We start from the raw sequence: 14,282 nt of genomic DNA, 5'->3' as shown, positions 1-14,282 counted from the left end.
GCAGGAGATTGAAGGTTGTATCACAGGTTAGGGGCTTTTCGGAAAATCGAGACCCGGGGCCTGCACATTGGATATCGTGACTTGATATCGTGGCTTGCTCGAGCTTTCTTTCCATGGTTCTGGCTGGGCAATTTTGTGTTATCTTGAAAAAAGACCCACAGGCGTGTTCACATCCAACCAAGGTACCGGCCATATCATTCCGTGTTTTGCCGAGTGTGACATGGAATGGCGACCAGTTTCGTTTTCCTGCATCGCGATTGACGACTCTCCCTTGGCTGGGTTGGACGGCACTGTTACGACTGGTGGGAAATTGGCTATGTACTTAGCAACCAGGGTTCATGGTTTTCTGGCTAGGTTTTTTGCGTCGATGGTGACAGGGCCTGTACCATCAGCCGCGAGCTAGACTTCTCGAGCTACAAAAATTGTATCTTAGAAAAAAGGAACCAAAAAAAGAAGACGCTCCTTGGTCCATTGTTGTTGGTGGTGGTGGTGGTGCTGCTGCTGCTGCTGCTGCCGTGTGCGCGTGCATTTCTGAGCATAGACCGAACGAGCATGCTGCCCACCGACCATAATGTAGTCGCTGTAAGCAGAGTCAAGACTTCACTCAGGCCGTTGGATGCGAGTTAGTACATACAGTATACCTGACTGATGGCGATGGCGAGGCTTTGCACTTTCAGCACCTGGAACCATCTCCACACGTGACACCGTGGCCGTGGCCAGTGGAAACGCGTCGCAGCGAAAACACGCGTTAATTGATTTACTGTATCACTCCCGCACCCTGAGGTGCCTGTGTCCTGCGCTGCTCCGCCCATCCAGAGCGTACCCATCTAGGTAGTCATTGATTGTTATCACCTGTGGCCGCAGCCAGCCGGCAAGATGGGCGTATTGCTTCCACCCGATCTTTTGCAATTGATCTCACAGCAATTGCCCTGTCGGGACTCGCAGATCTTACAACTTGCCACCTATTTCAATGTGAGCCGATTCGCCTCCCCGCCTCTCTGCCTCTCCCAATCCGGTCTCTAACATCACCTCGGATAGGGCGTATTCCCTAGTCCCGCGGTCTTGGTCGCCCACGGCCTCGAGCATACCAGTAAAAAGGATGTGATAGTCGGAGTTTTGGAAAGGAGAGGGATCGACTATGCTGTCCTTCGGAGCCGGGAATGTCTTTCGCAGCGACATCTGGTGTCCAAGGTCTTTGCCGCCGCTCTACAAGCCCTCGGGCTGGAAACACGGGTGGAGCAATACGGCAGGGTGGACAGTATCAATGCTCTCCTGGAAAACCTACGGAAGCTATCTGAACACGCCGCCGGAAGGAGATTCGTGGTTGTACTGGAAGACACCGATAAGCTGAAGCAGGCGGGTGCCACGCTGCTCCCGGCTCTGGCACGGTTGGGAGATTATGTATGTGGCAGGCATTCAAGCGTGCTGAACCGAGCAGCATTGCTAACAAGCGTTCCAGATTCCTGGATTCTCCATCATAATGACATCTGGTTCTCCCCAACCACTGATACTGCACAGAACCGGTGTGCCACACATTCACTTTCCTTCCTACACACGCCGAGAGGCAGTCTACATCATTACGGCCGAGGGCCCGCCTCCGCTGTCATCGTGTCCACCCGAGACCACGATCGCAGTTGATGAGAAGGCCATCTCTAAGCTTTATGCCCAATTTGCCTTGACCGTCTACGATTCGCTCATCGCCGCCACTTCTTCCACCTCGATTCCAAGATATCGGTCAACCTGCCACAAACTCTGGCCGAGGTTCATCTGGCCGCTGGTCTCGGGACAAGAACCCCCCGGCACTGGCACTGGTCGAGGGCAGACCTGGGATTTTGCGAAGCTGATTGTTCAAAACCGAGCGTTGTTCCAGTTGGAGGGGGAACGGGCGCTGCATCGTACACTTTCCACGTCTACTCAGAAACGAGCTTTGGCAGAGACGGATTCTCTAGGAACGGTGTCGCGCTCCCAGTCAATCGGCGAGAGAGGCGCACCCGACGCGCCGAGTACGCCGTCCAACGGGGTCCTCTCCGCTTCAGGGCCGCCTCGCGACGCTCGTTCGCCATCTCTACTGTCCAGAACTGCGTCAACCAACCCACCCCTGCTCAAGCACTTCTCCACGCTAATCCTCGTATCCTCCTACCTAGCAAGCCACACTCTTCCCAAGCACGACATTCTTCTGTTCTCTCGCCTAAGTTCCAGTTCTGCAACCATGAGCCGAAAGATTCGAAGACTCAGGCAAATGCCAACGAAAAGAAAGTCGACTTCCACTCCTACAGCCTCGCCGTCCAAGAATAACTCTGAGTCGAAACCACGCCCCAAGACCCGTGCGAAATCGTTATTTGCCGCCAACGCGGGTCTGGGGGTCGCACGGCCTTTCACACTTGAGCGCCTTGTCGCCATTCTCCGTGCCGTTCACCCACACGGCATTCCAAACCGCCCAGGACATGGGGTTAGTGACCGGGTGTATCGTGAGCTGGGCGAACTAGAAAAACTCAGGCTTGTGGTTCGCGCGTCTGGGCCCAGTTTCAGCGGAGGGTCGGCCACGTTGGGTAGTTCTAGTACATCGGCTGGAGGGGGTGACGATGGGAGCGAGGAAAGGTGGCGGGTCAATGTCAGCAGGGACTGGGTGGTCGACATGGGCAAAGTGTGGGGCATGGGGATCAGCGAATATGAGATCGACCAGGAGTCGTGAGTCGTGAGCCAGAATTGCACGCCAGGGTTGAACGCCAGGGTTGAAAGGACGTTGTCGTTGTTGGCTGGAGACATTCTGCTTCCACGGGGCCTAGGGCCGCTGTCAAGCCCAGGCCCCGCATGATCAACGCAACGCAAGGGAGGATGCGACCAGACGTCCATCGTCCATCGTCCATACAGAGCAGACTGGACAGAGTAGACCTGAGCCGTGTAATACCGACAGCCCGGTACCCCCTGCAAGCTGCCATTGATACATATTGACTGGCTGAGGAGTGATAGTGGCTGCATGGGTTGCATGGGCTGGTCAGGCTAAGAGGCTGCGCTTTACCCTTGTAGGCATTTTCACGGCTGCGGAATCCCATGCAATTCCCATTTTCATGCCAATCCAGAATCAACTCAATGCCTCTGACATTTCAGTCTCAAAACCTACCTAGGTACCTACTCAACCATCACCATCATCTTCTCTCCTCCTCCTGCCCCTCCCTTTAAGTTGTGGCCATTTCCCCTTCGTCGCTTTCTTTCCCTCCCTCAGACACCCTTGTCTTGGATCTTGTCTCCCGCTATGCCCTCCTCCACTCACACATATTGGCCGAACGATGAGCAGATCGCCTACCAGTACTACTACTACCACTAACAGTACTCGGTAATGGTTTTATTCTCTCATTGAGCCTTCTACGGTTCTCCCCGTCACGGTGATTAATCATTGACGAACCGGACCCATCGGGTTCTGCCGCACACACATAAAACACACCCACACACTCTTCCCCTCTGCCTCTTCGTCTTCACATCCCCACCATGCCCGCCGATATACCGGGCTACTATTACGACCCCTCGACCAACCGCTACTTCAAGATCCAAGCGAACCACATCGCGCCCCCAGGATCCAACTACAGCCGCCAAGCTGTCAGCGCGGAGAAAGCGATCCAGACCACACAGAGGCTCGAAGAGGCGTCGAAGAGATCCAAACAAGCCTCGACCGTGACACGTTCGAGGCTGTTGCACCACCCGCTGCTCAACTTCGATCGGCGTCTGGGCAATCTGCACACCAACGCCAGAACATACGTTCGGGAGTACTATGGCTCCAGCCTTTCCGGGGCCGACGCCTTCAGTGAGCCTCTCTTGATGCCGCCGACCCTGGGCTACGAATCCGGGAGGGCAGACGTCACGAAGCAGTTCTCGGTAGAGGAGTCAACGGGCACCTTGCTCACGGCGCTCTCGTACAATTCCTCATTGCTGTGTCTACTCGTTGCTTTTGATCGGCCCAATGGGGGTGTGCGGCACGATTCTGTTCTCGGTGACGCTGACCCTTACGACGAGATGGCACGCAACAGCGGCAGCAGCAGCATCAGATGGCCAACAACATACGAACAGCCCGATTTCGGGTCCGGCGGACATCTATACTCGCCGCACCGAAAACGTGTGTTGCGAGAGTCGCCGAAACCCGAATGCCTCGTCTGGGCCGGTCCAGAGCTCGCGTGCTGGTCGCACGAGACTTTCGGCGGTGTCGTGGCCGGCGGGGGAGCGAACTGGCAATCCGAGCTGGTGCTATCTCGTTGTTCGACGTCCAGCAGTGCGGCCGGGCTCGATATGATGGTCAAGCTACGGTTTCAGTCGCAAGTGCTCGATCTTGCCATGTCGCCGTCACGCACGAGCCTGGCCATTGCACACAGCGCCGGCGTGGCGGTCGTGACGGACGTCGAGTACACACAGCAGCAAGCGTGGATCCCCGTGCACAGCGAGCAGATGAAAATCGCGTTCAAGGACGAGCACATCTTCATGAGCGGCTCGCGCTCCGGCAAGTTGATTTTCGGCGACATTCGAACCTCGCCCCCACCACCACCACCACCAGGTTCAGGTCCAGGTCGAGGCCAATTGTCGGCGGAGTTGGACTCGTCGTCAGCCTCGCTCGCGGCCCTGCGCATCCAGCACTCCAGCGCCATCAGCGGCATCGTCGCCCTCCCGGACGGCAACCGCGTGCTGGTCAACGGGCTCACAGACATGAAAATCTACGACCTGCGCTTCATCAGTGCCCCCGTGCCGAACCGGGTTCACGACCCCCGGCCCACTGGCAACCATGGAAATACCCTCTGGGACAACATTAGGCCCGACAAGTCTCGGCCTGACAAGTCTCACCGCCACCACCACCGCCACCAGCACCATCACCACGACCACCACCGCCACCGCCACAACCAGTCCAGCTACGCGCCCACCTACATGCCCAGCACGCCCGTCGTCACCTTCGACGTGCCCGCCACCCGCCGCCAGAACAGGTACGGCATGGCCTTTGCCTACGATCCGGAGCTGGATCTCGTCCTGAGCGCCTCCACCGACAACTACCGCACCCACCGTGTGGGGTTGTGGTCGGCGGCGTCGGGGCAGCTTCTGCAGAGTCAGAGTCAGAGTGGTGGTCAGAATCAGAGTTGGAGTGATTGGCCGAACACCAGTCAGAGTCGGAGTCAGAGTCCTGGTCAGAGTCAGAGTCAATGGGAGAATACCTCTAAGCGTAATCGTGGTGCCAGTACTGCCGGTTCGTTGACCGACCACCGCTTCGACGAACCTGTCACCTGTGCCGCCATCGTGCGCGTCCGCGACGGGCCCAAGAGTATCTTGCTAGCCAGCGCCGGCAACATGGTCGAGTGGGCTGCCCAGGGCCGGGGCTTCGAGTGGGAAGAGGATGAACAAGAAGAAGTCATGGAGGCGGGGGTGGCATTGTGACCTTATTAATCATTGGGTTTAGGGAGTACGGAATACGGAGGACATTACAATCATTGGTCTACGGAGTACAGAGTACGGAGGACATTATTATGTACGGGGACGGAAATGGAAATGGAAATGGAAACGGAAACGGGGACAGGGATGGATATACCTTAGGTAGTCACGAAAATACGAATACTTCACCGATATATCTATCTAATTCCTCTATATGATACAGCACTATGGCACTATACTGTGGCACTATAGTGTGGCATTATACTATGGTATTATACTATGGCACTATATTATGGCATTATACTATGGCACTATACGGATACTATGGCATTATACTATGGCATTATACTGTAGCACTAGCTAGTCGTGGTGGTGATGGTGGTGGCGCTGGTCGTCGTCGTCGTCGTCGAAATCGATATGAAGCACTCACCTAAACCCTAAACCCAACCTAAAGCAGGTATTAGGTACAATACTGATGAGACCAAGACCGCACGCAGGATCTTGCTCTTGCTCTTGCTCTTGCTCTTGCTTTTCTTTTCTCTACTCTTCTCTGCTCTTCTCTTCTCTTCTCATCTCCTCGATGCGTTCGATTCGTCGCCCGTCGCCCGTTCCGTTGCTCGCCCTACCGCGCCTGGGTCTAGATCTAGATGAATTCGAATTCGAAGTCGGATGGCGGTGGCTCTGTTCTGTTCTGATACACGATACGGTATAGCGAGAACGTCCGTGTCGTTCCCTCATCTCATCTCATCTCGTCGCGACTGGTGGCTGGTAAGAAAGAGTATTAGACATTAAGTATTAGGAATAAAGACCTCGTTATACTTCCGTAGTCGGAAACGTAAATATATATAATCCGCCTCTTACATCTTAGTACTGTCTGGTGCTGTCAAACTTACTAGGTAGGTATTCCCAGCCTTATCCTTTCAACTATTCGAAAGCTAGTTAGGGCTATTATCACGGAGCACAGCGACGAGTAAACGTGTATACCAAATATAATATGAATTCTAAGATAGAGAGTTCTATAGAGAGTTACGAGGAGTGTAACGAGCATAAGGCTCTCTCGCTATTACGTATGTAGTAAGGCTATGCTAAGCCTTAGTAGTTACGTAGTAATACGTGACCTATAGTTGCACTCTTGTTATGTGGTAACTGTGGCCTGCAACCGTGACAGCTATACTATACTATACTATACTCTATGGTACTCATATACGCTCCCCCTACGACCCTTTAATAGAGAATATACGGAGTAGAATATTTCACCCTTCAACCTTTCGACAGATATATAATAGGTAAAGGTATATAGTATCTGCTCTAAACTCCCAAGTAAATCACACTCACCTCTTAGTTAGTAGATGGAATGTCCGTTCCCTCATCTCGTCGCGACTAGTAGCTAGTATAATTTATTATAAAAAAAGACTACGTTATACTCTATAGTCGGAAACTTAAACGTATATAATAATCCGACCTTTACCACTCGGTACTACTAGGTAGGTAGTATCTACTCTAAACTCCCAAGTAAATCTCACACTCACCTCTTAGGTGCCTCTTACTTAGTACATAGACAGTCTGGTCGGCCAAGGGCATTTGCCATTTGGCCCTGCACAGCTCCCTCTCCTGGGCCAAGAACACATGTATGTAGCCTCGGTCAGTTCACTACCAACTGCGAACCGTTGACGTGGATGAGGCCGAGGACCACGCAGGACAGGCCCGGAACAGGCTTTGACCCATATAGGCTGAGTACCTAACGAGGTGTACGAATAACACACACACACACACACACACACACTCTCTCTCTCTCTCTCTCTCTCTCTCTCACACACACACACACACACACACACATCAAAGCTCAATCTAATGACTCAAGTACTATCATTACCTGATAATCCTTGTCGAAACTACGAGGGCGACCTGGTAGAAGATACATTATTGCCCCTGCCATCTAAACTGCCACCTGCTGCCACCCTTCATAGCCATTCCGGTTATCCCTTGCTCTGCTCCATGGCCAAACACACACAAGTTTATTCATCGCTGACGCTCGCAAACTTCTCCGACATGCTCTGCAACAACTTGTCGTACTTGGCAGAGACTTCCTCCTGGTCATCGGGTAGCTCGAATTTCATGCTGCGCAGCCCATGCTGGATCTCGCTCGTGGCTTCTCTGATCTTGGACCAGCCCAGACCGCTCGCAACCGCCTTTTGAGCTTCGTCGTGGAATTGCATAAACGCTTTCATCATGTATTCTGTCTTCCACAGAGGGCAAAACTGGTCGTAGTCGCTGTAGCCGTTCTGTTGCAGAAAGTCGTCCTTCAACATGGCAGCCACATCAAGAACGATCTTGTCGGGGTCGCCGAGAGCCGATTTCCCCACAAGTTGCACAACCTGATCAAGGTCCTCCGAGTTGGAAAGAAGCTCTTTGATGCGGTCGCGGAGTCTCGGAAACTCAGGGTGATCCTTCGCGTAGAATTTGTCAAGGATATTGGTGTACTTGCTGTAGGAAAGCGAAGTGTTGATGCTTGGAAAGTGTTTGCGTTGTGCCAGTTTCTTGTCCAGCCCCCAGAAGACCTGCACGATACCCAACGTCGCTGATGTGACGGGATCTGAAAAGTCCCCCCCAGGAGGTGAGACTGCTCCGACAATTGAAATGCTGCCAGTGCGTTCCGGAGACCCCAGTGTTGTTGCAGCTCCAGCTCGTTCGTAGAAGGACGCAAGCTTGGCGGACAAGTAGGCAGGAAATCCTTGATCTGCAGGCATTTCACCCAAACGTCCAGAGATCTCTCGCAGAGCCTCCGCCCACCGAGAGGACGAGTCAGCCATCATAGCCACTGCTTTGCCTTGGTCCCTAAAATACTCCGCTACTGTAATTCCCGTGTAGATGGAGGCTTCACGTGCTGCCACCGGCATGTTGGAGGTGTTGGCGATCAAGCATGTTCGTTTCATGATGGGTTCTTTCCGGCCCTCGACGGTGATGGAGAGCTCAGGAAAGTCCATCAAGACCTCTGCCATTTCGTTCCCTCGTTCCCCGCAGCCGCCCGGAAGTTAGCAATCATCAGTAGAGATTAAGACGAGAGACTTACCCAACATAGACGATGATATCGCTGTTGGAAAATTTGGAGACTGATTGTGAAATGACGGTCTTCCCGCAACCAAAGGCTCCTGGTATACACACGGTGCCCCCCTGCACAGACGGAAAAAGAGCGTCGAGCACCCGTTGGCCAACGATGAAGGGTGAGTTGGCTTGCAGGCGGTCGTTGACAGGTCGTGGGACTCGGACAGGCCATGATTGCATCATTGGGTATTCCTTGGCTTCGCCATTGAACTCAACGGTAAGCAGTGGTTCGGCAACTGTGTATTCTCCCTTGGGAGCAATCTTCTTGATGGTCCCTCTAGCTCTGGGAGGCAGGAGAATTCGATGCTCATTGAGAAGACTGTTCTCCACGACCTTGCCCCAGACATCTCCACCACTGATGTGATCTCCGACTTTCATGGTTGGAGTGAAAGGCCATTTCTTCTTTCGATCTAGGGCAGGCACTGCGATGCCGCGTGGGATGTAAATGCTGTTGGTTTCGCCAGCGATGGTCTTCAGAGGCCGCTGAATACCGTCATAGATGGTTTCCATAAGACCAGGGCCAAGCTCCACGGATAGAGGCTTGCCCGTTCGCAGGACTGGATCGCCGACAGTGACACCAGCTAGAAAGAGTCAACATTGTGCAGACACGGTGCGGCAAGACCTTCACATACCAGTCTCTTCATAGACCTGAATTGTAGCTTTATCGGCCTCGATGCGAATGACTTCGCCGACCAGCTCATCGTGGCCGACTTTACAAAGCTCGTACATGGCTACACCGATCATGTTCTCGGCGACCACGACCGGCCCGGAAACGGAAAAGATGGAACCATTTTGCTGGTCATGGCCAATTCCACTCTCTTTCGACGCAGGCATTCTTCTGTATGTGCGGGCAGTAGTGGGTAGGGTCCGAAGGGGTTGCGGGAAGGCGAAGATAGAGGTGTCACTGAAGCTGGGACCAGCAAGCTCCCCTTCAAGATCGTCCTCGACGAGACTAGGAAGACCGAGCTGCTGATGAAGGTACTTGAGGTCAGAAAGATCGTCGATGCTTTTGCCGGTGATGAATTCGACAATTGACTTTCTGTGGTTAAGACGAGGACGACCAAATCCAAGCATATGAAATCATTTATCAACGGGTTGCTGGCAGGTGGGTTTAGGATGGCACCTGCACTGCGCTTCCAGCTTCCTCCACCCTGCCTCCGACTGCGCCTGCGCCCGCACCTCGACCGACCGACCGACCGACCAGGATCTCTATCACTGCACCATGGGCTTACGATCTCAACATAATTGGCCAATGTCAATCCCAGGTACTTGGATGACCTTGGCCATCGACAGGTCGCACATTTCTGCCCGTGTCTGGTTCTTGTTTGTTTCGAACTCTCAAGCATATCCTTACGGCCTGTTAATATTCATACAATAATCGATCATAGAGGATTGATCAGGGATGGCACAAGAGACTCGGAGTAGGCGTCAAAACCAATGGCAGGTCTACAGCTAGTTCTTCCCATCAACGAGACACATTCAAGCTAGGAATGGTCAGGTTAGGGTTTCTAGACAGGCCTTGAACAACCGTACAGGCTCTAAAAGATAGTATCTTGTGGAAGCTGGAGATTTCCTTATTCCTATCAGAGTCACCAGAGTGGTTAACTTCTGGCACCCACCTGCCCTTCTTCAACATAATCTGCAGTCGTTGGGCACCCTGACTGTCGAATATTCAGCCTCGAGGACCATTCACGTTGAGCTCACGTGTGGAGGCAACAGACGTTGCCGAACAAAGACATTGGGATGGGACGTTGTAGCAACGCATGCCGAGCTTGACATGGCCTTTCCAGATGACTAGTCACAGAGCAGACTATCTTGTTACTAATGGAGCACATGGCGGTGAACGAAGGGCTTAGGGGCTCTCAGGCTGCAGCTTTCGGCTTGCACTTGGTGGTTGGAGGGGTTGAGACCAATGTATTGTGGGATGTAGAGGTGCTACCTGAGAGCGTCTGGGTGAGGGTTGGGCTCTGGGGTCATCAGACACTGCACTAATAAGCTCCCTGACGCCAACACTCCCGCTAAACCAGTGCCTGTGCTGGCTGGTGGATGGATACCTGTAGATTAGCTACATCTCCCTATTCGTGGGCAGTGCGCAGTGGGCAGCCGAGAGGACCTGGATTCTCCGACACTGGCATCATCCTCCCGAACCCCATCACCACGTCTTGTCATCTGGCTGGTTTCCAACGACCACCACCACCACCGGTGATCCGTCTACAGAGTACACCAGTATTGCAATCTACATATCTCTTGAGCACTCCTCTAAGTTGCTGCAACGCCCTGGCGTTGGGAGCGCTGATCTTCCTTCCGCCTGACCACCTACCTAATCCTGACCACCAGTAACGCCTCGACTGCCTCCTCCCGTGCTAGACGACGCCCTGGTTGACTTCCCACTCCGGCTGCAGCGGCTGGTCACGGCAGAACTGGATGTGCTCTATCCTGTTTTCTACTCCTCGCTGCTGTCACGCGGAGCTCTCACCAACGATCTTGTTCTATTGAAAAAGAGTGGCGACTCCTCTACGACCCGAGGTGGTCTTCCAGATTGATACCGGCGGCTTTGCCGCCACGACGAGCTGGCAACCCACCCGCCCACGAACAACGACCTAATCACTACCGACGACCCATCCACTTCGACACACCCTTCCCATCCTTCTTACCCAGAATCCTCTTCCCAGACCCCAAACCAACATATCAATAATCCCACTTCCACCCAGACTGCGGACGTGCCTCCTATACTAGCGGATACTCCCACTGCAACACTTCTACCTATAGAGCAGGTGCAGCCATCGGAGAGGCGAGGAAGACGAAGAAGAAGACAGTCTTCCTCCTCTAGTGGCAGTGCAGGTGATAACGATCCTACCTTAGCAAACATCGGGCCTACTGCGGAAGGATTGTCAGTTGAGACTCGCTCACGAGCAGGAAACGGCCGGTTCAAGCGCAGGCGAATCCAAACCCGCAATATGAGAGTCGATGAAGATACCGGCCAGGTATTTTCCAATGGTCATACAACAAGTTCCAACGGTTCGACTCCTAGAAAACCTGCACATGCCGCCATCAATGGCCATGCATCGAATAACTTCAGCGGGTCGAGTCCATCCCTTAAGAATGGAGCGGTAAGAAGGCTGTCACCAGTCCAGCCACCCACCTATCGTGGGCACGACAGAGAAGAGGTGGTGAGGATTCTCATTCAAGGCCTTCTGGACATGGGTTATTCAAATGCTGCCAGCGTGTTGAGCACCGAGAGTGGGTATGAACTGGAAAGTCCACCGGTTGCCGCATTTCGAAGCGCAATCCTCCAAGGCGTGTGGTCCGAGGCTGAAGGGATCCTGCTTGGGTCGCGCAGATACGACCATAGCGAAGACTCACATGGCGACGATGACCAATACGACCAAGGCCTTGTACTAGCAGAAGGGGCCGATACGGATCAGATGCTCTTCTGGATCCGGCAGCAGAAGTTCCTCGAACTGCTTGATCAACGAGATCTCGGGGTGGCGCTTATGGTGTTGAGACAAGAGCTCACGCCTTTCGCACACGACATACATCAGTTACATGCTCTTTCCACATTGCTTATGTGCCCTCCGGAGGATCTCAGAACCAAGGCCCATTGGCCCGGTACGGTGGAAGAATCACGGAAGATGCTCCTTCAGGATCTGTCTCGGTGCATTGCTCCTTCCGTCATGATTCGAGATCACAGATTGGCCGAATTGTTTGACCAGGTCAAACAAAATCAGATCAACCAGTGTCTGTATCACAACACGGCGATTGCTCCGTCACTGTACTCGGATCACATCTGTGATCGGGAGTACTTCCCATCTCGGACGGCTCTCCAGTTAGAAGATCATACAGGTGAAGTCTGGCACGTTCAGTTTTCCCATGATGGATCGAAGTTGGCCACTGCAAGTCAAGATCGTACGGTCAACATCTATGAAACCGTTACATTTAAATGCATACATACCCTCAGACATCACAGTGCAGAGGTGACATATGTGGCTTGGAGTCCCGATGACACCAAAATCATCACCTGCTCTCAAGATTGCAAGGCTCGGGTGTTTGATGTCGAATCTGGGAGAATGCGAGTAACACTGGAGCATCAATCTGTGGATTCAAGCTATGGTATCACTGCTGCTGCTTGGGGCCCCGACTCTATGAGTTTCGTGACTGCGAGCCACGATCGAAATTCTCAACTGTGCCATTGGAATCTACAGTCTTCGCAACCAGATCGGCCCGTCCATGTTTGGCCGCGCGGATTTCGTGTGCAAGATGTTGCCATTACCGAAGATGGCCACTGGCTAGTTGCTCTAGACCCGCAAAACATAATCCGCGTGTTCGATATGCAAACCTATCGAGAGGAACCGCCTATCAAAACGGAGAGTAAGATGACGAGTATCTCTTTGAGCCGCGACGGTAGTACTTTGCTGGTCAACATGGCGATAGGGGAGGTTCACATGATCGATCTAGCCACCCGCGATACGGTTCGAAAGTTCCGGGGACAGAAGCAGGGTGAGTTTGTGATCCGAAGCTGCTTCGGCGGAGCTGCCGAGAATTTTGTGGTCAGCGGTTCTGAAGGTTTGTTCATTCGTCTGAGTAATTGACCTGTACTAACTGGCTCCTAGATGGCATGATATACGTGTGGCACAAGGAGAACGAAGCGCTAATTGAAAAATTGCCTGGGCATGGTCACGGTCAGAGCGGCAAAGAGTGTGTGACGACAGTGGCCTGGAATCCCAAGGATCCTGGGATGTTTGCCTCCGGCGGTGACGACCGCAAGGTGCGAATGTAAGGCGTCGAGACCTGCTGAGATCGCATCTACTGACCTAGCACAGATGGACGAATGCATTATCTCCCATCGACGGCCTCCGAACCTCGCTCGGCAGGGCCAACCCAGGCCGAACAAGTGCCATGAGATCAACGCTGTAGGATTGGGAGAGTCTGATGTACGTTGCCGGACGGACATCCCTCAGGAGTTGGCGGAATAGGAACATATACTTATGGCGATTACGAACTGCACAAGTATAGACGATTGGGTATATGGTTGCATTGAAGGAGTTGTTTTCTTTGTGTCTTTTCCACCGGCATCACGAGTGCGGAACACAGCCAACATGGGTACACAGGAGCAATCATCATTTGACTATCTAAGGGAAGCATTGAACCACATTGGCGCCACATTGGGAGGGAAGGCGACTGTGAGAAGAAGAGGCAGTAGCGACTGCTAAGCTGCTCGAAATAGAATCACTCCCCTAGCTAGGGACTACCTTGACTTGATTCCCCTCTTACATTGAATTATCTGTTCTCAGCTGTAAAAGAGCACCCTCTTCACCGTGACCATCTTATGAGGAGTCAGGCAGCAGTTTTAGATGTACCGTTTTACTCTAGAGAGGCAATGAATGACGGTGCGGATCACAAGCCAGCAATCGGTACTCCATGCAGGTTATTATCTCAGCGTCTAACATACCTTTCTACTAGGCAGGCTGTAAGATACTACCTACAGAGAAGACTCCCTCGTCCTACGCGTCAACAGGCCCCTCCTGAACTGGGTACGTGGAGGTGTGTCAGTCGACCCCAGGCCACATGAGTGCTGCCTGTTGCGGTCGCCAACTGACTGTCACCTTTGAAAGCTGCTCCTGCCTGCGCCACGCTCTGTGTGCCCCTGAGTGACTTGTTTTGAAGGGTGCCTGAGCGGGAACTGCTTCTGCTGGAAGCGTCATGGCGACGACACGCAAGCCACATCTTCCCTTTCTATTTGGGCGCCAAGCACCGGGCCGCTCTAGAGCGCCTAGTGCCAG

General features: G+C 53.2%; 5 protein-coding genes across 5 annotated transcripts; 3 read left to right on the top strand and 2 right to left on the bottom strand.

Moving 5' to 3' along the window:
• Window positions 1–876: 876 nt before the first annotated feature.
• A1O3_00809 (uncharacterized protein) lies at window positions 877–2,692 on the top strand (the record flags this gene model as incomplete). Its single annotated transcript, XM_007730959.1, has 3 exons — window positions 877–972; window positions 1,039–1,401; window positions 1,460–2,692. 3 exons carry the CDS (start codon window positions 877–879, stop codon window positions 2,690–2,692), a joined length of 1,692 nt encoding a protein of 563 aa, XP_007729149.1.
• Window positions 2,693–3,486: 794 nt separating this feature from the next.
• On the top strand, window positions 3,487–5,406 carry A1O3_00808 (uncharacterized protein; the record flags this gene model as incomplete). Its single annotated transcript, XM_007730958.1, has 1 exon — window positions 3,487–5,406. The coding sequence occupies one exon, from the start codon at window positions 3,487–3,489 to the stop codon at window positions 5,404–5,406; it is 1,920 nt and encodes a 639-aa protein (XP_007729148.1).
• Window positions 5,407–7,415: 2,009 nt separating this feature from the next.
• A1O3_00807 (V-type H+-transporting ATPase subunit A) lies at window positions 7,416–8,399 on the bottom strand (the record flags this gene model as incomplete). Its single annotated transcript, XM_007730957.1, has 1 exon — window positions 7,416–8,399. The coding sequence occupies one exon, from the start codon at window positions 8,397–8,399 to the stop codon at window positions 7,416–7,418; it is 984 nt and encodes a 327-aa protein (XP_007729147.1).
• A 67-nt stretch (window positions 8,400–8,466) lies between these two features.
• A1O3_00806 (V-type H+-transporting ATPase subunit A) lies at window positions 8,467–9,576 on the bottom strand (the record flags this gene model as incomplete). The annotated part of the gene is made up of 2 exons (XM_007730956.1): window positions 8,467–9,083; window positions 9,135–9,576. The coding sequence occupies 2 exons, from the start codon at window positions 9,574–9,576 to the stop codon at window positions 8,467–8,469; spliced, it is 1,059 nt and encodes a 352-aa protein (XP_007729146.1).
• A 1,883-nt stretch (window positions 9,577–11,459) lies between these two features.
• On the top strand, window positions 11,460–13,279 carry A1O3_00805 (uncharacterized protein; the record flags this gene model as incomplete). Its single annotated transcript, XM_007730955.1, has 2 exons — window positions 11,460–13,065; window positions 13,113–13,279. 2 exons carry the CDS (start codon window positions 11,460–11,462, stop codon window positions 13,277–13,279), a joined length of 1,773 nt encoding a protein of 590 aa, XP_007729145.1.
• Between the last annotated feature and the right edge of the window lie 1,003 nt (window positions 13,280–14,282).

Source organism: Capronia epimyces, assembly GCF_000585565.1.
Source record: "Capronia epimyces CBS 606.96 chromosome Unknown aczIQ-supercont1.1, whole genome shotgun sequence".
Taxonomy (NCBI): domain Eukaryota; kingdom Fungi; phylum Ascomycota; class Eurotiomycetes; order Chaetothyriales; family Herpotrichiellaceae; genus Capronia; species Capronia epimyces.
Note: the sequence above shows the minus strand (reverse complement) of the source record. Positions and strands in the feature narration are given on the sequence as shown.